Below are 24,986 nucleotides of genomic sequence, written 5' to 3' on the forward strand. Positions count from 1 at the left end.
GCATTTATCTCCAGCTGCCACTTAGAGCAGTGGGCCTTCAGGACTGTGGGTAGCATTGGATATGGAAATGCCAAGGGATTTTGAGGGCTTGGATAGGGTTTGAGAAATCTGGGTGGTGAATTCAGGGCTATTTAACCCTGAAGGAGGTAGGGATTCCAAAGCAGGAACTGTTCTCCCAGAGGAGGAGGTTGGAGTCTGTCTGGGCCCTTTTGTTGTTGTTGGGGATTGCCTCTACCCAGCCTGTGAAGGTGTCCGCCAAAACCAGAAGATACCTAACACTTTTGACTGTGAGCATGTGGGTAAAGTCAAGGTGCCAGTTGGTTCCAGGGAGAGAGCCTCTGGCCTGGTGAAACGGGAAAGGGGGGCTGCAGTAACAGGAGTTGGAATCTGCTATTTGACAGATTTTTTTTTTTTTTAAATTAAAGGCAGTAGTAGTAGCCTGTAAGAAGTGCAAATCCTCAGGGGTGGGCTGCAGGTGGGCTTGAACAAAGAGAAACAAGTTTGGCTACTACGATGAAAAAGCTGGTGTAGATAGGACAGAATTTGTCCAGTGGCAGGAGGTGATAGTGGGGATGTCCTATTGTGGGTGAGATTGGTCCAGGCCTCCAAGGGCTGCAGCTCTTGGCTTGGTTATTTCTCATAGAGATGATCGAATTGCCAGTCTGATGGGACTGGCAGTCAGTTCCTATAGCTGTTGGGAGATGGTGGACTTTTAGCAGTGCTATAATTTGGTGTTAGTTGGTTATGGATCCTTCTTTTGTTGTAAGTAGTCCAAACTCTTTCCGGATGGCAGCAAGTGATAGGAGGATGTGACTGGCTTATTTGGGGTCTGTATAGATGGTTAGGGGTTGTCCTCATGCAAATTGCAGTGCACTGGTGAGAGCTATTAGTTCAGCCTGTTGATTAGTGGTGTGTGCAGGGAGGGTTTGTGCCTCAACCACCTGTATCGAACATTATGACATAGCCTGCATTTTGGGCCCCCTTATGTATGTGTACCAGGTATAGATGGCCTGAAGCAAATGTGCCCTCTTGTATGTGGGAGGGATGAGGCAGTAGTTCCTCTAGGTTTTCAATGCAAGAATGAGATGGGAGTGGTCTGTGTTTGGTTGGGGAAGAAGATTTGAGATGTCGAGGGGTGGGCGTGATTGAAAAATCAAGTGTAGTATCTTCTACTAGCACCTGGAGGGAAAGAATCCAGATGGGAGGTAGAGTTTGTAAGTTTTTTATGTCAAGAGGTGGGACAGGTTGTGAGAGGAAATGGTAGTGAGGTGACTAAAAGTTACTTTCTTTGATTAACAAATGTGGCGCTCAGCAGCTTGTAAAGCAACTATGAAGGCTGCGCATCTCTGAGTGACAAGGTCTAATTTTTTTGACAGATATACCACGGGTGCCAAGGAAGGTCCCAGTTGGTGGCCTAGGATCCCAGGTGCATATCCCTCATGTTTTTGTTACATAGAGGGAGAAGGGATGGGTTAGGTCCGAGAGTTCTAGGCCTGGGACCTCGATGAAGGCCTGGGGAGCTTCTGATGGGCTTGGGAATGGGTGAGAAAGGGTTCATGTGAGTGGGCAGAGGGAGGGTGTTCAGGAGTATAGGAAGCTAGGGGTTCCTAGGAATGATAGCATCCCCTTTTTGGTAGAGAGGACTGCATGGGGCTGCTTTAGGTGTTTTCTATCCAGGATAATGGTTAGTCCCAAGTAGGTGACCTGAAGGGTGGACAGTTGAACCTTAGAGAGACTCCATTAGCCCCAACTGGACAGGAAGTCTTTTAGAAGAGCAGAGGTGTCAGTTTAGCTAATTTGTAGGGAGGGATTGCAGAGGAGAAGGTCATTTACATACTGTATAATTTTAGATTTGGAGAGAGAGAGAGAGAAAGGAGATCCCCGGCCACAGCCTGGTCAAATGGGTGTGGGCTATCCTGGAACCCCTGGGGTAGGGCAGTCCAGGTGCCTTAGGTAGAGAGGGGAGTGTTACGGTGAGTCCAGGTGGGGGAATAACAAAGAAAGCACTCTTGAGGTTCAGGCTGAGACATGGGAGGTTCCTGAGTGGACAGGAGTGTGTTGTGTAAGGGTTAGCTAGGACAGGACAGAGCGAGCCACTGCAGAATGGACGAACTGGGTGTCTTGAATCAGGCTGTAGGCCCCATTGGGATTTTTAGCTGCAAGTATGGAGGTGCTAAAGGGGTAAAGTAGTTTGTAAATTAATTGATTGATGCTTATTCTCAGCTAGCTTACAAATGAATGAGACTCTTATTTGGTTTTGGCAATTACTGGGGGATAGCCCATAGTAAGCTTTTCTAGTGGCTGGACTGGCTATGGACCCTAAATACTTGCTATGTGAATCTTTCTGGGTAATTTCTGCTCTAGCAGTCTGATGCCCCAGGGAAGCATTTTACTCAACCATGTGCTACTGTTCCATCACTTCTAATGGAGGCCTCCTGTTCTCATTGTCTTCTCCTCTTCTGCTTTCTCTCCCTCTCCCTCCCCTCCTCTTCCCAAGGAAATGTGTTGGAACCAGTAGGTTGGGTGGCTAGGAGGAGGAAAAGGGCTTCTGTCTGGCTTGGGGTCAGCCAAGGGGTGGGAGGATTCAAAGGAAATAGAGGCTCCCACTTTGGCTAGAAGATCCCTTCCCAATAAGGGAATGGAACAGGTTGGCACCACCAGTAAAGAATGGGATGAGAGGAACACCTCTGAAAATGCAGTTGAGAGGTGGGATCTGATGAGGTGGAAAGGTTGCTTCCCTGCCCTCCTGACAATAGGGAAATGAGGAGGAGAGGTGGGTCCCCAAAACTCCCATCAGGCAGAGTAAGTGGCTCTGGTGTTCTGGAGGAAGGAGGTGGCTTACCATAATGCCTACCCAGAGCTCCCTGTTAGAGATGACAGTGGTCAGGCCATGTGAGCCCAGACCCCTTCAGTTGTCCATGGCTAGGTCTAAAAGGAGGGTTAGAGGGTGATATGAGTCTGATGTCTCTGTTCTATGAGGGACTCGGGGGGCAAGTCAACAGCCCATTGACTCTTGAAGGCACTTGGACATGGCCAGGGTAGTCTGTGGAGGTTAGGGCAGGCCCAGGCCCTGTGACCCTCCTGAATACATTTGAAACGGAGACCTGGTGGTCTTAGGAGGCAAGGGAGCCTGAGAAGTAGCTGAAGCTGGTTGAATGGCCTTGGTCAGCATTTGTTAATTTTATTTATGGCCCTTATGGGTCCTGTCTCTAAGTACTTAAGCTTGGCCCTAATATTGGGGCAACTCTGAGAACAGAAATAGGTCATGAGGAGTTGTTTGTCCTCTGGGTTTTCAGGATCTAGATTGGTGTACTGTAAGCAGGCCTTTGTGAGGCATTCTAGAAATTGAGATGGATTGATGTTTGTCCTGGATGATGTATTGGAGACTGGCCAGGAGGCAAGTTGTAAACTGATCTCTAGCTAGAATGCCCCCATTGGGGGTATTGCAGTCCCCTGGGGGTCCCTGTCAGACTGCCTCATTGGGAAGTTGATTGTTAGTCATAGAAAGTGAGACTGTAGGGTTTGGTGATAAATTGGAATTCTTTAATGAAAGTAGATGACTTAGAGGTATAAAACCCAGGTTTTGTTTGTTTTAGTTTTTGCTTTTTGTTTTTGTTGTTTTTATTTTTTTATTTTTTCTATTTAAAAGAGTTCACTTAATGAACAGGAGACATGTACCTTGACCAGGCCATCCTCTTGCAACCTCTTGCAAAGTGAGAACTGAGGTGGAGTTAAGGGGATCGGAGTGAGTAGTGGGGCCGGGGGTATAGCAGACGGTGGGGTGAAAGTGGGCGTCAGAGTGGGTGCTTGGAGTAGCCTGTTGCTGAGGGAGCCAGAAAAGAAGCAGTTGTGGGTTGAGACTAGCAGGGGGTCAGGGGGCTCTTGGCAGAGTCAAGAATAATGGAAGTTCCTCTTATTCAGACTTCGTAGCTAGAAGAAGCTGAGTAGGGAAACAGGAACAGGAATAACAGAGGGAAGGCTTGGAGCAAAGATAAGAGAAAGCTTAGATATAGACTCTCCCTCTGTTTCCCAGATTGCTGGAAGTATCTATAGAGGTTCCTATTAATGTCCGCATCTAGGTTGCTGTTGGGCAGCCATTTTGATTGTTTATCTAAGGGGTATTGAGATATATTCCACCGCAAAGGCATATACGTTTAGAGGCCTTTAAGTTGGGTGCTAGGTGAAGCAGTCAGTAGTTCTCCAGAAGGCATGCGATTGTCACCTCACAGTTCAAGGGCCAGGGCTAAAAGCTGGAGACACAAGTAGCAGGAACCAGGACTTTCAAATGAAGCCAGAAAGCAAGAAAGCAAGAAAGAAAGAAAGAAACAAAAAGAAAGAAAGAAAGGAAGAAAAAGAAGGAAGGAAGGAAGGAAGGAAGGAAGGAAAGGAAGGAAGGAAGGAAGGAAGGAAGGAAGAAAGAAAGAAAGAAAGAAAGAAAGAAAGAAAGAAAGAAAGAAAGAAAGGAGCAAACAAGCAAGCTACTAGCTAGCTTGCTCAAAAGTGAAATGGTCATAGGTGAGTATCTGTGAAGAGCTTCAATAGTATTCTTAAAGACCATGGCTGGGGGTACCTCTGCCTCCAAGAATACCAGGGAGGTGCCAGAAACTCAACAGTTACTCCCTCGGATCCAGAGAAGTGTTCACATGGATTGGAGGGAAAACTTGCTATTTGCCAGTGTTGGATTGGGTGCCTAGCATTAGGTGAAACAGAAATTGAGTCTGTTGTAGGAGGATTGGGGACAAGGGATAGGGTCCTGGTGTGACTCCATGATTGGGGAGTGTACAGACACCAGGATATCCTACCGAGTCATGACACCAGTGTTACGATTTAGTGGCCAAGTAATTTGGGTCTAGGCTAGGGCATGCTGCAAATACCACACCATGCAACAGATCTCATGCAGGAGATTTATTACTGGGGGAGTGGGGCAAAATGCAGAGACTGCCTCTGAGCAAGGGTGGAAGGGGAGAGAGAGCAGGAGGAGAAGGTACTGGCTTTTAATAAGGGGTATAGCACATGTGCATAGGGATAATATGCACCTAATGACAGCAGTGGAATTGTGTTGTATCTTGGAAACTGATGATGATGTGGCCTGCTGTTTCTAGGTTACTGAAGGTGGGCTTGGGGGTGAGGTTTTCCAACAGCCTCTAAGGGGGTTGATTTCAGTCTCCCAGTTCTTTGATCCTTATTTTTTCACTTATGGATTTATCCAACAAGGATTTTGCAAGTATCTTATCTATGCCAGCTGCATGTGAGATTTTAGGGACATGTTGGATAGGAAAGGGGAAGTGAGCAGGAAGAGGAGAGCAGTGGATAAGGGAGAATGGACACTGGTGTATTAGGCTGAAGACTAGCCAAAAGGCAAGTAAGAAAGCAAGGTTATTGGAATGAAGAACATCTGTGCTGAGAAATTGAGTCCTTCAGGTTAAAGATTACAGAAGCAGCATTGCTCCAGAACTGATAATGTTCATGTTGATAAAGCAGAAATGTGGATAAGGAATGTATCCTGGTGGACAGTAAAATTGCCACAATTTTAGACAGCACTTTTGGAGTAGAAAGAAATAGGAATAGGCCAGGTGACCAGGAAAATCCCTTTTTGAGAAAGGTATGGTTAATTAACAAGGAAGGATTATAACCAGTTGTATAAAAGGCCACTTATATCAGAAGTTTTCTATATGTGAAGACAGAAAAGTATACTATAATAGAAACATAAGAACTGAGCTAGAAAATGCTGGTTGTAGTTATTAGTTGTGGAAAAAATGAAAAAGCTGCCCTAATTCAAAGGGATTCAAGATAGTAGATTCTTGGGAGGTGTCAGCTGAGGCAAAGTGGGAGTTTGGAGAATTCTGCTGAAGATGCCAGGACAGTATTCTCTGTGGAATAAAAATCACAGCAGAAATGTTTGAGGGGAGTTGTTGATGGATGCCCTGAGCAGGGGAAGTGGGTGGGAGAAGCTGAGTAACTTAGAGTTGATAACAAGTAGAAGGGGGCAAGGATAGCAGGGGGAACGGATTTTGGCTAGTGAAGTGTGTGTGCCTAGGAAACCTGTGGGCCAGAGTGGTGTTGGTTGATGAATGATGTTATCAGGCTGCATAATTTGCTGAGATCTAGTGCCTTGCCAATTACAAGGTTCTTACTGTCTGGCAGCCTAAGATTCAAAGGGGAGGGGGACGTGCAGCTCAAACTCTGCAGTATTCTGAGGAAAGTAAGTGCAGCTACAGACTGTGGAGACATAAGATGGAGACTTCAGTTCTAGCTGGAAGGCTTTCACTGAGGCTGATAGCAAAGTTAGTTAATGGACTGAGCTAAAATAGCCTGTGTGGGATGGCATGAGATTTGGGCTTGTGGAACAATTGGCAAAACAGATCTTGACATGAAGATAAGTAATGGAGAAATGGGAGGAGGAGACGGTAGAAATTAGATGTGTTGTAATAGTAGCCATGGCGGCCAGAACATCCATCATACGCAGTTATGTGAGAAGGGAAAAAGAGCTGTGCTTCTGTTGTGTGGCCCCTTAGTCTGAGAAGCTCACAAAAGGCAGCATTTGCTATGGACAGTGGCTTTCGGCAGTCCTGCCAGTGTGTGTCTCTGACATAATCACAGTGACAGTGCTGTAACACATGCACACCCTGGTGTCCTTCGCTTTCACCATTTGTCTTAAAAGAGAACTTAAAGGCTCACCAGCACATTCTTTTGTTTTGTTTTGTTTTTTGAGACAGGGTTTTTCCTCTCCCTCTCCCTCTCCCTCTCCCTCTCCCTCTCCCTCTCCCTCTCCCTCTCCCTCTCCCTCTCCCTCTCCCTCTCCCTCTCCCTCTCCCTCTCCCTCTCCCTCTCCCTCTCCCTCTCCCTCTCCCTCTCCCTCTCCCTCTCCCTCTCCCTCTCCCTCTCCCTCTCCCTCTCCCTCTCCCTCTCCCTCTCCCTCTCCCATCAGAGGTAATTGGGAAGCAATGCTTGCATAACATCGAAACAAGAGATTCTTGGAATAAGCATTACAATACCATTTCTGGATTGCAACCAGATACAGAGCCATAGAAATCATCATTTGAATAATAAAAGAATAATCTTTTCACAGTGCACAATGACATCATGACAACATTTTCCCCTTTTAGTCTAATAAAATACTTTTTTTCCTAATAACAAACTACATACAATAATAATAATTATGAAAACTATCAGGTAAGATTACATTCACAATGTCCAGTCCATATGTATTTGGTATCCTTGAGAAAGTATTCTAGTATCTATCCTATTTTAGTAGAGTTTTTTACCTAAATAAATTTCTGTTACAATTTGCTCTATCAACCTAAAACATTTTCTTAGATTTAAAAAAATAAAATCTAAACAAGTTAAGCTTAATTGTGAGATTATAACTATCTAATCTTCAGCCTCATCAGAGACTTGAGAAGGAATAAATATTACCTGAGTATGTAAGAAGTGCAGAGTAAGCAGCTTCCAAACTATAGAAATGACAGAGAAAATTGATTGACTGGACAGTTCCTCAAGATTTCTCTGTGTGGACAGAGCATCCACTTCCTCCTTCCAGCCCAGGTATCTGACAGACTTTTTCTGGAGCAGGAATTATGAAGGACTGCTTACATTGTCTTGGCAAAGCTCAGTTGCATCTTGTTTGTCCATTTTGTACAGTTGAAGCAAGGAGAGTTTTTTCCCTGGTGGCTAGCTTGCCACTTTTGAAACAAACTTTATTATGGAGGTTCTTCAACGTGCATCATCTTCTTTGAAATAGAGTTGGAGTTGCTGCCAAGAGCAGACCTGTCTCATTTTCATAAAAGCCTTTTAATGATTAAACATCTTTAAATGCCATATTCTTCAGATCTCTAGGTATTTTGAAAACCGTCTGACATCTATAGTACATCTGAATAGGCAAACATTGCTTGATTCTAGCTATTTACTATCTGTTCAACCTAGGAAGCAGATTTCTATGATTAACTAAACTACTATCTAACATGACCACAAGTTTGATTGATTTACTATTAACTTGCATTTCTTGCATAACTTGCATTCCTAAACAGTTTGTAATAGCAGTTTTCAAGGACTCGAATTTTACATTACATTTTAAAATGAATTGCATAGGTACAATACCTTAGTATGTTGTAGCAAACAAAATATGGTCCTAATATGTATCAATATACAAAGCTCTATACCAGTGTAACCAAATATAACTGTAATTTGTGTCAGCATACAAAAATCTATGTCAGTGTAAGATGCTTGTCTTGACAGTCTTTGGTATAAAAGTAGATTCAATAACCTACCCTTTTGTCTTATTATTTGTATATTCCCCCTTTTCTTTCATCCCTTCTCCCCCCTTTCTTCCCCAACACTAGATGGGAGAGAAAGGATAGAGGGAAGAAAAAGAAAAAAAAAATCCCTGAATCCTTCTTCATTTTGTTTCCTCCCTAAGACTATTAACAACTTGTATCCAACTCCTTTAAATGGTGACATTCATCATCTATTTAACGACCAAAACAACATCCACCTCACCTTTTGGGAGTGGAGGCATCATTCTTTAAAAATTGTTTTCTGGTGATTTGGGGCATTATTTTCATTTTGATGCCACCCCCAAAAAAATTGAAATGTAGGTCAGTCTTAAGGAAGCTATAGCTGTAGCATTTGTTGTCAGCCCTGCTTGTTGAGAAAGTTCAGGGTTTAACTCAAGTCTTGACTGGAACAGTCTGTAATGTTGGATGATCTAACAAGTCATGTAGAAGTTGTTCTGGATGCAGATTTTTGAGGAAATATTATTGAAGCAGTCTGAGATAGGATGAAGCAGGATGCTGGAATATATGTCTCAGTATCCTAACATCCTCAAGGTGAATCTTTTCAGGGCTGCTATTTTGGTTATTTATCTCTGTGAGCACAACCTTGACAGGTAATATACATTTCTGCATTAACATATGGATGGAATGTGCAATGTGTACAGTTCAGCCAAAGAGGATTCTGTGCTTTCTGTCTGAGCAGGTTAGGCATCTGTGTTTCTTTATAAGTTAGTTTGGACTCTATAACAAAGGATGGCATGTAATAATAAGTCATGAGGACTCTATAGCCAACAAGATTTATTGGCTAGGCATAGCTGAAGTCCTTTCTGGAGACATTTTTATGTTTCAGCCAGTCTCAGAACTGTTCCCATGCAGAGGGATCAGTAATACAAGTTACTTGCTTTGTTGGTCTTTCTGACTTCTTTCTTCCTGTCTGTAGCCAAGATCTTCAGAAGTCTTCCCCTGTCAAATCTGATTTTTATCACTTTGAAAGGAATCTGTAGCTTTTTTTTCTTGTAGAAATAAACACAAAACCTTTTCCCCAGTACAATTCATTACCTGCCTTCCATTCTGAGGTTAGGACATCCCTTAATATAAACAGGAAGATTTACTTTATCAGGTTTTCCATAATCCAGTGTCTTAGCAGCTGTTATTTTTTGTTCACTCACATTCAAAAAAATTTTAAGTATGTAAAGCACTATGTAATCTATCTCTGTGGGGTTTTGTTACTCATTTTTGTTTGTTAGGCATCTCTTTTAAAGTATAATTAGAGCTGGGCGGTGGTGGCACACACCTTTAATCCCAGCACTTGGGAGGCAGAGGCAATCGGATTTCTGAGTTTGAGGCCAGCCTGGTCTACAGAGTGAGTTCCAGGACAGCCAGGACTACACAGAGAAACAAAAACAAAAAACAAAAACAGAAAACAAAGTATAATTGGATCTCTCCATAGCTGCTTGTCCAGTCAGATTGTGTGGTATCTGTGATATGCTTTATATTATAATATGTAAAAAATTGTTTCAAGCTGAGCAGTGGTGGCGCACGCCTTTAATCCCAGCACTTGGGAGGCAGAGGCAGGCGGGTTTCTGAGTTCGAGGCTAGCCTGGTCTACAGAGTGAGTTCCAGGACAGCCAGGGCTATACAGAGAAACTCTGTCTCGAAAAAAAAAAAAAAAATTGTTTCATTTTACTGGAGACATATGCTGGAACATTATCAGTCTTAATTTGTATAGGCATTCCCATAATTGCCACAACTTCTAATAAGTGTGTAATTACTGAATCAGGTTTTTCAGAATTTAAAGCAGTTGCCCATTGAAGTCCTGAATATGTATCTTTGGCATGGTGTACATATTTTAATTTTCCAAACTATGCAAAAATGAGACACATCCATTTGCCAAAACCCTTGGGTACCTTTTGGGTTACTCTGTCAGGTAATAGAGTTTTTTTCTTATTATTTCCTTGGCTTGTTGTCAGGTGATAGAAAAGTCCTTTTTAACCCTTTGCTGTTAAGATGGCGTTTCTCATGGAATTGTGAAGCCTCCAGCAACTACTAACAGTTGATCCATTTCACTATGGTTCTGTGCGAGAGGGCCTGGTCTACCCATATGGGATCGGATCTGTGTGATATACAGCAGATAGTTTCTGTTTCTTGTAACTTATAGTTGACTAAGTAGTGAAGTGAATTCGCAATCATCCTGAATAAGTTCAGCAGTTTCTGTATGCAAAACAACTTTCTGCATATTGTGAGTCAGTTAATATTCTGCACAATCTAATAATACCATAAGAACTCATATGACTCTGATTTTTGAACTGAATCGTAAAGTTTCTGAGCCATTTTACTTGCTTTTGTTCTGACCTATAGCCTGCTTTTCCCGATTTATTTGCATCAGTATAAAATGCAGAAATTGGAATCCCTTTATTTTATCAGGGGCCAAGTAGTTCTTTATATAAATAGAAGTTGCTTGCATTTTGGGTATTTGTTGTTAATTTCTCCCCTGAAGATTACTTCAGACTCTTTGCCAGCATTCATTTTCTGCCCATAATGAAGTTATCTCAGCATTAGTAAAAGATTCCACAATTATAATTGTCCAAATTTCATTTTTCCTTTCAGAATCAATCCAGAAACCTTTTCTATATAGGTTTTTAAATTTTTATTCTGTTTGGTACTAAAAATATTAAGATATAATCTCTCTGTGTAAAGATTCCTGTGGGAGAATGAGTAGAAAGCAAAATTACCAAGATACAGGACATCTTTGGATTAAGATGATCGATATGTTCATCTTGTAATTTCTTATCAAAGTCAATTCTTTTTTAGCTTCAGCTGATAATTTTCTTGGACTATTTAGGTTTTATCACCTTGTAAGGTTTTTAGCTCTTGAGTAGTTAATCTATTTGTGGACCTTAGCCAATTAATGTCTCCCAACAACTTTTGAAAATCACTAAGAGTTCTTAATTGGACTTTTCCAACTTGTATCTTCTATGGTCAGATCTTTTATAGACTTATTTTACATCTTAGGTAATTAGTAGAATCTCCTCTTTGTATTCTTTTAAGGAGCAATTTGTAATCCCTAGCAAGTCAAAATTCTCTTTATTTCATTAAACATTTTTCAAAGGTATTTATGTATGAATCAGCCAGTAAGATATCATGCATATGGTAAATTATGGATTGAGGAAACTACTTACAAATTATTTCTAATGGCTATTGCACCAAATATTGTCATAAGGTATTCAATATTTCTTGTGAAATATTGGCTCTCCAATGGTACCTTTTGGTTGGCATAGAGTGGTTAAATGTGGGCACTATGAAAGCATATCTTTATCTTGTTCCTGTGAAGAAATTGTGAAAAGGCAGTCTTTTAAATCGATCTCTATGATAGGCCATTCCTTGGGTAACAAGGAAGGCCATGAGATTCCAAGCTGGAATGATTTTGCTGATTACTTTTAGATTCATCAACATTCTCCATTTGATAGATTTGTTTTTAATGGCAAATACAGGAACGTTCCAAGGGCTGGTGGTCTCTGCTATGTGTTGACCCTTCAGTTGCTCTTGGACTACCTGTTCCAATGCCTGGAATTTTTCATTTGTCATAGGCCTTTGCTCTACCCAAACTGGTTGGTCAACCAACCATCTTAGTGGTAAGGTTGTTGGTGGATTTTCAGCAGTGGCTCCCCCAAATAAAGTTGGAGAGGTTGCCTCTGCTGTGTCTGGTTTATGGACTATTTGGACAGTCTCAGACTGTTCTTGATAACATTTTATGATACATTAATCAGGAACATCTTTTATTTTATGGTTTGTCTCTCAAGTTGGAGGAATGCTAATCCATTGCTCTAACAGATCTCTCTCTTCTTCATAAATTCATGGCTGCATCAGCCACAAATGACCTTAATTTTTCTATTTGACCTATTTGCTGAGCCATCTCACCAGCCCCTCTCCATGGATGTCCTTTAGATGAACAAATAAATAAATGCATGGATAAAAGGAAGAAGCTCATCCAAATTATGTTTTTGACTCTTAAAAAACAGAATCTTCATTTTTTTTTCTGTCTTTCTAGAAGTCATTGAAGAGGCAACCCAGAATCTGCTGACAATGCAAGTTGCCAAAACTATTGGAGTTATAAATCAAACACTTAAAATTGTTCTGCAAAGCTTCATTTTCCAAACATACTGTGTTTTTATCTTTTGTAGTGCTTCCACTTCTCATTCAGAGAACTCGGTGCATACCAAATCAGCTTCTGCTATATCATCAGATTCTATTTCAACTTCTACAGACAACTTTTCTCCTGATTTGAGGGTATGTATATTGCCTGAACATACTTAGGATATCTGTACTGTTCAGTATCTTCCTAGCACTATCAGTAGAACCTATAGTAATGAAGTAGGTGATAACAGAAAATCCTCAAAGCTCACACTCATTTTTTTTATTTTCATTGCTTTTATTATCATAGTTACTTTTATAATTGGTTAACAATCATCCTTTAGTTAAATTATTCATTAAGTGATTAATCACAATTAATATATACAGGATTATCCATAACAAATATTTTGAGCCAAAAGATACACCCTTTTGATATCATCATTATATACACTATTTACCTTTTTTTTCATATTTTTTATTGGGTATTTATTTCATTTACATTTCCAATGCTATCCCAAAAGTCCCCCACATGCTCCCCCACCCACTCCCCTACCCACCCACTCCCACTTCTTGGCCCTGGCGTTCCCCTGTACTGAGGCATATAAAGTTTGCATGATCAATGGGCCTCTCTTTCCACTGATGGCCGACTAGGCCATCTTCTCATTCATATGCAGCTAGAGACACGAGCTCCGGTGGGGGGAGTGTATTGGTTAGTTCATATTGTTGTTCCACCTATAGGATTGCAGATCCCTTCAGCTCCTTGAGTACTTTCCCTAGCTCTTCCATTGGGGGCCCTGTGATCCATCCAATAGCTGACTGTGAGCATCCACTTCTGTGTTTGCCAGGCCCCAGCATAGTCTCACAAGAGACAGCCATATCTGGGTCCTTTTATCAAAATCTTGCTAGTGTATGCAATGGTGTCAGCATTTGGGAGCTGATTATGGGATGGATCCCCGGATATGGCAGTTTCTAGATGGTCCATCTTTTCGTCTCAGCTCCAAACTTTGTCTCTGTAACTCCGTCCATGGGTGTTTTGTTCCCAATTCTAAAAAGGGGCAAAGTGTCCACACTTTGGTCTTTGTTCTTCTTGAGTTTTATGCGTTTAGCAAATTGTATCTTATATCTTGGGTATTCTAAATTTCTGGGCTAATATCCACTTATCTGTAAGTACATATTGTGCGAGTTCTTTTGTGATCACCCAATCACACTCATTTCTTGTGATGGTCTGTATATGCTTGTCCCAGGGAATGGCACTATTAGAAGGTGTGGCTCTATTGGTATAGGTGTGTCACTGTGGGCATGGGCTTTTAGACCCTCATCCTAAGATGCCTGGAAGCCAGTAGTCTTCCACTAGCAGCCTTCAGATGAAGATGTAGAATTCTCAGCTCTGCCTGCACCATGCTTGCTTGGGTGCTGCCATGCATCCACCTTGATGATAATGAACTGCACCTCTGAACCTGTAAGCCAGCCTCAATTATTCTTATAGCAGTTGCCTTGGTCACGGTGTCTTTCACAGCAGTACAACTCTAACTAAGACACTATTCTAGATAAGGCCAGTAAATTTGAATGTTTATTTACTATTTTAAAAGGTGAATGATTTCATTCCTTAAGTTAGTACTTTTAAATATTTTGTCCAAGATAATATTTCTTTTATGATATGGTTTTCCTGATTAATTCTGTAGTAACAGGGAATAATAGCTAACATTCATTGAAAATGCATTATAGCCAACCATTACTCCAAGTGCTGCACTTAAATGATCTCTTAGAAGACTTGTAGCTTTTTCAATTCCACATAATGTCTCAGATTAGTATGTCCATAGTCTCATAGCTAATATTGTACTGTACTTTACTGTATTGCTGTATTACTGTATTAGTCAGAGTTCTCTAAATGAACAGAATTGATAGGATGAAAATGTATGTATAAAGGGATTTATGAGAGTGTCTTACAGGCTATGATACTAGTAGTCCAATGCTGGCTACCTCCTGATGGAAAGGCAAAGAATCTGGTAGCTGTGCAATCTATAAGACTGAATGTCTTCAACAGTCCCTATCTGGTACTGGGATTCCAGAGAATTTGTAGAGAACTGCTGTCTTCAGTCTGTGTTAGAATCTTGAAAAAGTAGATTTTAACAACAGTGAAAGACTGTCTCATCATCAGAATAGATAAACTTGCCAGCAAGAGTGAGAACAAGCAGGCAAAAAGCAAAAGCTTCCTTCTTCCATGTCCTTTTATGTAGGCTGCCAGAGAAGGTGTGGCTCAGATAAAGGGTAGGTCTTCCCACTTTCAATGATCTAATCAAGAAAATCCCTCACAGGAGTGCCCAGCTGCTTGGGTTTTAGTTGATGCCAGACATAGTCAAGTTGACAGCCAAGATTAGCCATCACACCAGTGTTCTATCCTGTTGAATCCAATTCTATAGGTAAGTCACATAAGTGCTAGGTGATGGATCATCCCTACACATCTCAGTATCTTTAAAAGTATTCCACTTTTTGAATTTATGTCTGTCTTCTACAAAATTAACCACATGAGTGAAGCACTGTATATTTGTGGATTCATCTGCTTTTCTTCAACCACTTACCCATGAATGATGGAAAATGCATTATTTTATGATATTAATTCTACCCTTTCTTCAGAGTTTCTTTTTAAATAGTAGACATTCATTTTCAAGGTTCTGAAAGATGGGAAGACTAGGTTCAAGTGTTTGCAGCATATTCTTTCTGGTTTCATTTAGGCATTTATATTTATAGGAGAATATAAATATCTTCATTAATGAAGTGCTTTGTTGTTGAGAATTTTTGAGAATTATTGAGACTGTTATCTTTTTCATTTTAATAAATACATGAAGACAGTTTAGGAATCTATAAAGGTTTTAAAATACTTGTTGTTATCTTATGTGTAATATTGGGTTAAAGACATATCTCTGCTCCAGGGCTTATCTTCATAGTCTGTGTGTGTGCACTGTCCTATTCACAGTGTCTTCATGGTTAGCATTGGAAGAACACGAGCATTCAGGTGTTACTTGGTGCTAGTAACAGTGGGTGGAAGTCTTGCTGCTCTCCTTATGAATGCTAACAAATATGTGGCTCGTATCTATTTTTGTCTATTCTTGGGTTAAACTAAAGTAGGACATAAGCTTAATTTTAAACTGTTTTGGTCTGCTTGTAGTCAGCTCTTACTACTTAAAAACAGAGTTGGTTCAAAATGTAGGTTTTTTTAGTTAAAAACAAAATTTACCTCTACTGTCACCATCGCATAGCAGTTCTCAACCTTTGCGTTTACATCATGGGTCATAACAGTAGCAGAATTACAGTCATGAAGTAGCAGCAAAAGTAACTTTATCGTTGAGGTCACCACACTATGGAGAAGTGTATTAAAGGGCAACATTAGGAAGGTTGAGGACCACTGGCATAAACGCTTCTTTCATTGTATACCATATATGTCATAAATAATAAGTGACGGGCTCACAATTGCTCATAATGAGGCCAGAGTGTTCATCAATAACATCAAATGTTATTATTTATGATTCTTATTAGGTCAGCTTAATTTTAGATTAGTTTAAAGTTAAAGAAAAACTGTTTGACTGTTAGTAAAGAGTTCCCATATAGGTCATATATAGTGTCTTATGCTATTAGTCTACTCTAGTCTAGTTTGTGTGTATCTGCGTGTGTGTGTGTGTGTGTGTGTGTGTGTGTGTGAGAGAGAGAGAGAGAGAGAGAGAGAGAGAGAGAGAGAGAGAGATGTAGTGAACTAGTACTTATTCCCATTACTAAAGTCTGCCTTTGATTCATATCTGCATAGTTTAACTCAGTGTTCTCTGTGCTACAGGATCTTACCCAGAACATTTGACAGTAGTGTCAATAAGGCATTCCCAATACTGTGACAGTTCTAAGACTCTTGTTCCCAGTGATTCTCACTTTGATGAAGCTGACCTGATACTCTGTAAAATATATACCATTTTGCTTATTGTCAAACTGGGTTGCAGGTTGAGGAAGGACCTCAGAGATGAAGTCTCAGCCTTGTCAAGGTTATATTCTGTCACCATGGCTCTTCACCATAGAGTTCACCTTGACTACTTACTGGTTGAGGTGCTCAGTTTACTTAAGGTAGAATATTCTGTCTTGTTATATTTAATCTTGAGAAGAAGTTGTTCCTTACAGCCCATCCTTGAGAGCTGTGCCTGCTACCACTGTGAGAGCTGACCTGGGACAGAACATCTGCGCACATTCTTTGGTGTTATTAATGTGAGATGTTCTTCCCTGCCTTCCCTTGTACAGTTAGTTACTTTGCTATTTACTTCATAGTGGGCCTATGAATATTAATGTACACTTTAGGGTGACTGGTGCTCTCACTGTAGAAGCTCCCAGTGGGAAGATCTTGCATAAGTCTCACACCCTTGGTGATATTTGAATGTTCTTTACTCTATGCACTGTGAGATGCTCATCCAATACCTTGCCCTGGTCCTAACATTATAATTATTTTTTCCCAAAGGATCCTGTTTTCCTTTTTTCTCTTCTTTTTTGATTAATTCTTTGATGTATAAACAATGGATCTTGGTCATATTCTCTTACACACACACACCCTTCCACCCTGGTTTCTGTTAACTCACTGCCACAGCAAGTCATCCTTCACTTCATGTTCCCTTCCCTTATTCTCTCTGGCGGCTTTTCTTACACAGATAAGCACAGCTATGGTGAGTTGACCAGTGTAGTGACCATGTCATGTCATGTTCAGGAGAGCTTACCAGAGCATTCCTTTCCATTTTTCATCTCTTGCATTCCTCTTCCCACTCTTATGCAGTGTTCCCTGAGCCATGTGTGTGTGTGGGGGGGGGGGGGCACATGACTGGCAGGGTGGGGTATAGGTACCCTTTAGGGCTAATGGCTCTATGTGACTAATTCTCAGCACTTTGACTACATTAGTCACTGAGCACACTGCATTTAGTAGCATCTCTGGCCAAGGGGGCAATCCTGGCACCTTTGTGCACACCACTATTTAGGAGGCATCTGACAGCATGACCTTGATTCTGTATCTGCTTATTGGAAAAGTGGAGCATGTTTCTGAGGGTAAGGATTTAACTTAATAGTCCTCTCTTTAGTAAGGTTATTTACTGCTGTCGCCTAAGAGTTCTCCAAATAGTAAATGCACACAGGATCTCGTGTTGCTGACTGTGAATGTGCTCTGCACTCGCGGCATGCTTCATTGGAAGCGCGGTGGGCTTTGCACTTTCCTACTATTATTGTGGGACCCAGGCTTTGGGACTAAGCAAGTTCACTGCCACTTGGACCTATTTTTCCTTACCTATGAAATGAGGATTAAAAACTTACTTTTTATTTATGCTGTTTTAGGGTTTGTTGTGAAAATATGCAGTTTTTTAGTGAATGCAAGATTTTATAATTCTTAGGCATTCAGGAAATACTTTAGAAAAATGGCAGTTTCAAGTTGTATGTGGCAATACTGAAGTTTCTATAATTTGATTTAAAGTTAGTGTAGTAAGATTATAATTTCAAATAAAAAATAGTCTAAAATGAAATTTGAATGAAACAAAAATAGCCTTTGAATAAAAAGTGTTTGTTTCTTGCATATCCCCATCCAGGTCCTGAGGGAGGCAAACAAGTTAGCAGAAATGGAGGAACCAGCCCTGCTTCCAGGAGAGAACATTAAAGATATGGGTCTGTAATATTTTTTGTCTGCACAGCTGTTCATTCTCCTGTAGTGTCCAGCCTGTGTTCTGCAAGCCGAGACCCAGAGCTGTTGGGAGTGTTCCTGTCTGGATGTTGGGAAATGTACAAATTCAATGTTATTCTCTTTAAATTGTTGCTGAAATCCGTGAAGAGCAGTTTTATTATTTGAATTACATCATTTAGCCACTGTGTTGGCTAGCTAAAAACATTAAACAAGTGATTTTTATTAAAGTACAGCATCTTATTTTCACTTTTTGTAACTTTCTTCCTTGAATAAGTTCAGGTTATTTTTTGATGAAGTCTTTGATGTTCATTGCAGAACAAGGACCAGTGTGTGTAAACAAGGTTAGCAGCCTAGTGCAGTCAGTAATCAGGAAAGCTGTACTTGGTGTTTTTGTTTTATTATGCTTGTTCACAAAACAAATATTGGTAGATTAAGGAGTAAAACATTGGGGGGTGAAGAAAGTGGTTTCTTAGCTAAATAAAGTAAGCGTCTTTCATACATTACCACTGTGGATGCTGTGATGGGAATAGTTGCCGTAACGATGCTTAGGGTAATACTGTAGGAAAGACACTCGCTTGCTTTGGTGGATGAGGAAACTATAGCATTGGGAGCTTTTTAGCTAATAAAACCACAGCTCAGCCCATAATGGTTTCTTTCTGCTATTCTAAGATCAGTGCCCTTGCCACTTCCATTACAGTGTGTAGACTTACAAATAATCTTCCATTGGCCACTTTCCTTCACTATCAGCATGCTCTGGGACTTCACCCACAACCCATGCTCTGGGACTAGGTTTCTTTATTGCTTATTCTTTCAATTGGTTATACCTCATTAGTCTGTTTACCCACCTATGGGTTCATGAGTACAAATGTGTGTTTCAACCTGAGCCTCCACCTTCCTGCTTGCAAACAAGTACCTCTGTCTCTGAACCAGGCCTAACTCTCCCATGCATCCTATTCCAAATGTTCTTAGCCTCAGATTCACTCTTTATCTTGCATTTTCACCTTCAGGGGTTCGCTACCTCTGCTTCTTTTCTTTTTTTAACTGTTCTCTTGCTTACAACACTTGGAGGTATTTGAGTATATTAATGAAAAGATACTAGGAAGGACTTGAAGTGGACACGGTTAATAATGATAAACCTCATGAGTGTTATGGCCATAGCATATACATGCCCATATACGCATACAAATAAATAAATGTAATAAGAAGCCCAAATGGTAGTAGAAGCATTCAATGAATGCTGTGGGAATTAGGGCCTGGTTTTCCCATACTTCAGTTACTCAACTTTAATGAAGGAGTCAGACACTAAGCAGACTATGCTCTGTTAGTGGGTTAGCTTTGCTAAGAGATAGCCTAATATTCATGTTTTTAGCCAGGAGAACTGGGTTTGTCTTATAATAATTATTGGTTCTGGAATGCTGAACAGTTCATTTTACTTTTCTGCACATTGATATTCTCATCTAAGTTATTAGCAAATATATTCATATATATATACATACATATACATATATACATACATAATATATCTGAGATACACACACACAAACACACACACACACATCTGATTGAGGCTGTTACACATACACAGGTAAAAAGTACTTCATAAAGTAAGTACTAGGTGACCAGTGTGGGCTGGTTCTGCCCTTTACTCTGTTCAAGGTGCTGCTAGTCAGTCTCTTTTTCTCCCTGGTGTGAGCCAGCTAAAAGTCTCTCTCTCTCTGCAGTGAGGGAGGGTATAGAACAAAGCAGAGACAGCTGTTGGTAGTGGTGATTGCTTGCGTCTTCTCTCCTTTTCTGGGAGTGGGCCAGCACAAGAAGGACATGCCATGGTGGCTGTAGGAGAAGAGTACCAGCTGCTTTTCCTGCAGAAGAAAATGGGGTCTGACATCATCCAGAACCATTTCAGTGACACTGATAAAACTTTATAAATTAAGCTACAAGAGCATAACAGAAACAAAATCTGTCTTTATATAGTGATGGGCTTCTTTAATTTCAGAAATTTCTAAATGAAACATGCATTGGAAATCGATTAAGAAAATGTACCTCACACTTCCTAGGGGATGTGGAGTTTAGAACAGCTGTTAAAAGATTGGTCTCATTTCAAATCCCATATGACATAGTCAGCCCTTCAAATTGATTAATATGAAACCAAAGTCAGGAAGTTCTAGTGTCTTAGAGATTGTGTAGGTTTTTGCCTCCCCAGACTCCCTTGGAAGTTGGTAGCATCTTGTGGCTCTTCAGAATTGACCTGCGTTACTTTGGGGAAATCTGATATTTTGCCCTAATAATGACATGGAGGGAATTTATAACCCCCGCATTAGCTAGGTGGTGGTGGTGCAAGCCTTTAATTCCGACAATTGGGAGGCAGAAGCAGGCTGATGTCTTTAGTTCAAGGCCAGCCTGATCTGCAGAGTGAGTTCCAGGACAGCCAGGGCTACCATAGTTCTTAGATTAAGATACAGTTGGAAGTTTGGATTAAGCCTCTGAAGGATTGTTTTTTTTTTTTTTTTACCTCATTTATTCTGTGATTTGTTACAATTAGCCAAGCAAATTAATTTTATAAAATGTGTAATCTGTTTTCAATAGCACATAGTGTCAAGTTAACTATGGCCATTTTGTCTTTTCAGCCAAAGATGTGACTTACATATGTCCATTCACTGGTGCTGTACGAGGAACGCTGACTGTCACAAATTACAGATTATATTTCAAGAGCATGGAGCGGGTGAGGCTTCTTGGGATTTGCTTCTGTCTGTATATTTGTGTTTGGGATGTTTGCTTACTTCTGGTTAATTGACTTACTTATTATTGAGACATAATAATTATGTAGTCATAGCTGTCCTATAACTTGCTATGGGACCAAGCTCGACTCAAACTCAGAAGTCTTCCTGCCTCAGCCTCTAAGGCTAACGGTGTGCTCCCCCACTTCCAGTTCACTGCCGGAAAGCATTGACTGAAGAATTTCTGGTGAAGATTTTTTAACATTTTGGGGAAACAGGTGTCAGAGATTGAATCCATGGTCCTGTTCATGTTATTCAAGCACTTTGCAGGTTTTTAATTGTAAGTTGTGTGTTTTCTTTTCATCTTGCAGGACCCCCCATTTGTTCTAGATGCTTCTCTTGGAGTGATAAGTAGAGTAGAAAAGATTGGTGGTGCATCTAGCCGAGGTGAAAACTCTTATGGCCTGGAAACTGTGTGCAAGGTAAATTTTACAATATTGGTGTGGTTATATTTGCTCGAGAAAGCTATTAACTGGAACCTTTACTTGGAAACGGGTACAAGTGGATTATATAGTAGAAATGTATTCTTATAGTGGTGACTATTATTTGCCGTTAAGTCACATGGCACTTCATACCAATACCTAATCAACCTTTTTGCACATCTCTTTTTGTTTGTTCTAAGACAAAGTCTCTGTCCTGGAACTTGCTCTGAGCAGCCTGGCCTCCAACTCATAGACCTGTCCACCTCTGCCTTCTGGGATGTGTGCTGCCACCGCCTGGCCTGTATACATCTCAATTCTAGACCACATGACTTCTGTCTCATTCTCTCAGTGCCCTAAGTACAAGAGACAGTTTGTGTAACTGTCCAAACATCCAAAATGTTTGCATGTGTTAATCTTAAGAGTTTGTTGGATCGCATGTGAAAATTACTGACTTAATAACTGCTAGTTTCTTTATGTCAAGAAGATTCTAAGTGTAATGGCTGTTATCTATGTATATAGTAGTGTCATTTCTCTTTAGCAAGAAATAGTACATAAAGTTTTGGGCAGGCTGACTTTTGAAATAGTTGTAGATGTTTTTGTGTGGACCTGTACCATTATAGTTGGGTCTTTGCTGGAGAGAGGTTAACCAAAGAGGTGATGGGAATGTCTTTACTAGTCATAAAGATGTTTACAGGGGGCCACAGTATACACATATGTGTATTTTCACAGAGTGGTACAGTTGAAACTCATTTGGCTCAAATTTGCAATAAGCTATTTTATTGTTATTGAAAGTACACTATATATTGCCTCTGTGTGTGGTTTTTCAAAATTATCAGGGGTGTTCTATGCCCTAAATCAGAAGAACACATTTGTATATTTCTGACGTGAGAATTATTGAATGGCACTACATTCACGTTTTGTGGTTTCATTGACAGCACTGTGTCATACAGCCACACCAACCTTGTAGCCTGGCTGAAGGTTCTTTTAGTCTAGTCTTAATTGCTAATATGAACTCTCAAGTCACATAGTAAATGCTTCTATATATTGCTTGGCATATAGATGGATCGCAGAGTGGACACCAGTTATAGAGGCCACAGTGGATTTTAGGAGCTTCATAAGTCTGTGAAGAGAGTCTGTGTCTATAGGTAGTAAGTCAGACCAGTGCTGGAGGGAGCAAGCTACCACTAGGCGTGAGGCCAGCCAGCACAGGAAGCGAGTCTGAAGCAAGGGGTGACCAGTTAGATTCAGATGGGAGAGCACACAGGCAGTCAGGCATTTGAGTAGGCTAGCTCAACCAGAGCTTCAAGAGCAGTCGGGGAGTTCTTAGTTGTTGACACACCAGGTTTCAGATGATAAGGGAGCTATGGGGTCCAGATGAGGGAGTTGTATTTTCCATAGTCTAGGATTTCAATCCACCATGTGCCCTTGCAGTATCGATTCAACACAGTGAACATAGAGTAGTGTCTTTCTATTCTCAGAAATAAACCATTGATCCTTCTCTATGGGGTGGATGGGTGGTGTGTGACACAGTATCATTTCTGGGTGCTGGGTGGATGGGTGGTGTGTGACACATAATATCATTTCTGGGTGCTCTCCTCGATGCAGTCATCTTTCTTTCTTTCTTTCTTTCTTTCTTTCTTTCTTTCTTTCTTTCTTTCTTTCTTTCTTTCTTTCTTTCTTCCTTCCTTCCTTCCTTCCTTCCTTCCTTCCTTCCTTCCTTCCTTCCTTCCTTCCTTCCTTCTTTCTTTCTTTCTTTCTTTCTTTCTTTCTTTCTTTCTTTCTTTCTTTCTTTTTCTTTCTTTCCAAGACAGGATTTCTGTGTAGCCTAGGCTGTTCTGGAACTCACTCTCCTCGAACTCAGAAATCTGCCTGCCTCTGCCTCCCAAGTGCTGGGATTAAAGGCGTGTACCACTACCACCCGGCTGCAGTCATCTTTCATTCCTGGAATGAAGTCTAAAATTGCTTGTAAAATGGAGTGTCATTAAAAACAAGCAAAACTATTTATAAGTATATATTTCATATTGTACAGTACTGAGTACCAGAGTAGGACACGGCCTAATCTCAATAATAATGAGATTGTAACAAAGTAAATTCAACTTTTGCCTAGGTTAAAATACTGAAATAAAAATGGAGACTTCTGTTTTACTAGATGCAGTGAGCCAGCATAAATTTGACTACTAATGTCACTGCCTGAGCATGGGAAACGGCTGAGTACACACGTGAGAGTCCCTGAGATCCGGTGGAGGCTGAGTCTGGGCGCTGATAGCCAGCTAGTAGGCAAGTCACTGAAGTGCAGGAAGGGAAAGGCAGTTTAGTCCTGTCTAGCAGAAGAGACATGAAGTGAGCCTTAGGAAGCAAGAATGAATAAGAAATGATCTCTCTACATGATGGAAATATAATAACAGCTGATTGTGGTTTTTATTTTTAAAAATTAGGTTCTGGGAATTGTATGGTCCTATGCTTTTGAGGCAAGCACTTTACCTACTGTGCCATCTCTCCTGCCCAGAAAAAACAAATGTTGATAGTGGGCGTGTGCCAGTACTTATGTCATTTCCTTCTCCTTTGGCCCTGCTGAGCAGGGGAGCACAGGAGGATTCTCTGCCATGTAGTAGAGTATTCTGGGTTTCTTCGCTCCCAGTGAACCATCATTTTTTTTGCTTGCAGGAACTGTTTTTGTATTGTAAATGCAGATCTTCCCTTTACCCAACATTTCCACGTAACCTCATTTATTCATTAAAATGGAACAAAGTGATTTAATTAGATACTATATCTTTTCTAGGATATCAGGAACTTACGATTTGCTCATAAACCGGAGGGGCGAACAAGAAGATCCATATTTGAGAATCTAATGAAATATGCATTTCCTGTGTCTAATGGCTTGGTAAATGTTTCTCTATAATCTGTATTGTACTTATTAGTGTGGACAGACTCAGCTAAGTTGTCCAGATTCTCCCTTTTATGTTCCTGATTTGGCACTTAGATAGAAGTTATCTTGTGTCCAAGGTCCATTTCAGTAATGACATTCTATAAGTACATGTTGATTTCGGAGGAGGAAGGAGCGAACTAGAGATTGAACCCAGGGCTTCACACATGCTAGGCAACTGCTGTACCACAGAGTGGTTTTGTTTATGTGTCTTTATTTGAGACAAGGCTGGCTTCTGTTGCCACAGCTCCATGAGGTCTGGATTTCAGCCTGTATCACCATCTTGGCTTATGTAATTTTTTTATTGGATGTTTCTATGATAAAAGCTTTATGTAGTCTTCATTAGAGTGTGAAGTCTCCCTGGGTGGGAGCTGGCATTAGGACTAGGAGTTTGGGACAGTTACTAGTGAGTATTTTAGCTGTGCTAGATTCTCTCAACTGCATGATAGCATTTCACCTCCATGGCAGCCATATTCATTCCCATGTTAGAGCCAGAATGGAGATGGCAGGGAATTAACCCAGCACTGGAATTAACACTGGATTCCTCACTTGAGTTGCAGTTATTTTTTTAAACACCATGTTGTTGTTTTTTTTTTTTTTTTTCTAGTTACATGTTTAAAAAGCTTATATGCCAATGTATAAAAAGCTTGTTCAATGTATTAGAGCATATAGTATGGACTTTAGAGCCACTCACTGCTGCTTTCTAGTGTTGGACCAGTTATTTCTGTTGGAAAGCACCTTCTTGGAGATGCCATTTATTACTTAGAGTGAAACCTACAA

General features: G+C 40.7%; 1 protein-coding gene across 4 annotated transcripts in view; it reads left to right on the top strand.

Moving 5' to 3' along the window:
• Positions 1-24,986, top strand: part of Mtmr2 (myotubularin related protein 2) — a 57,205-nt gene that overhangs the window by 17,781 nt on the left and 14,438 nt on the right. For 3 of the 4 annotated variants that reach the window (XM_021173112.2, XM_021173113.3, XM_029481116.2), the window contains 5 exons: positions 12,452-12,557; positions 17,996-18,071; positions 20,712-20,806; positions 21,173-21,283; positions 24,063-24,164. In XM_021173112.2, the coding sequence (XP_021028771.1) occupies positions 12,452-12,557; positions 17,996-18,071; positions 20,712-20,806; positions 21,173-21,283; positions 24,063-24,164 (490 nt within the window). Of the gene's footprint in view, positions 1-12,451; positions 12,558-14,716; positions 14,822-17,995; positions 18,072-20,711; positions 20,807-21,172; positions 21,284-24,062; positions 24,165-24,986 lie in introns of all 4 variants that reach the window. The other variant, XM_029481117.2, reaches the window with a different exon arrangement.

Source organism: Mus caroli, unplaced genomic scaffold (assembly GCF_978045245.1).
Source record: "Mus caroli unplaced genomic scaffold, Mus_caroli_1 scaffold_11, whole genome shotgun sequence".
NCBI lineage: Eukaryota > Metazoa > Chordata > Mammalia > Rodentia > Muridae > Mus > Mus caroli.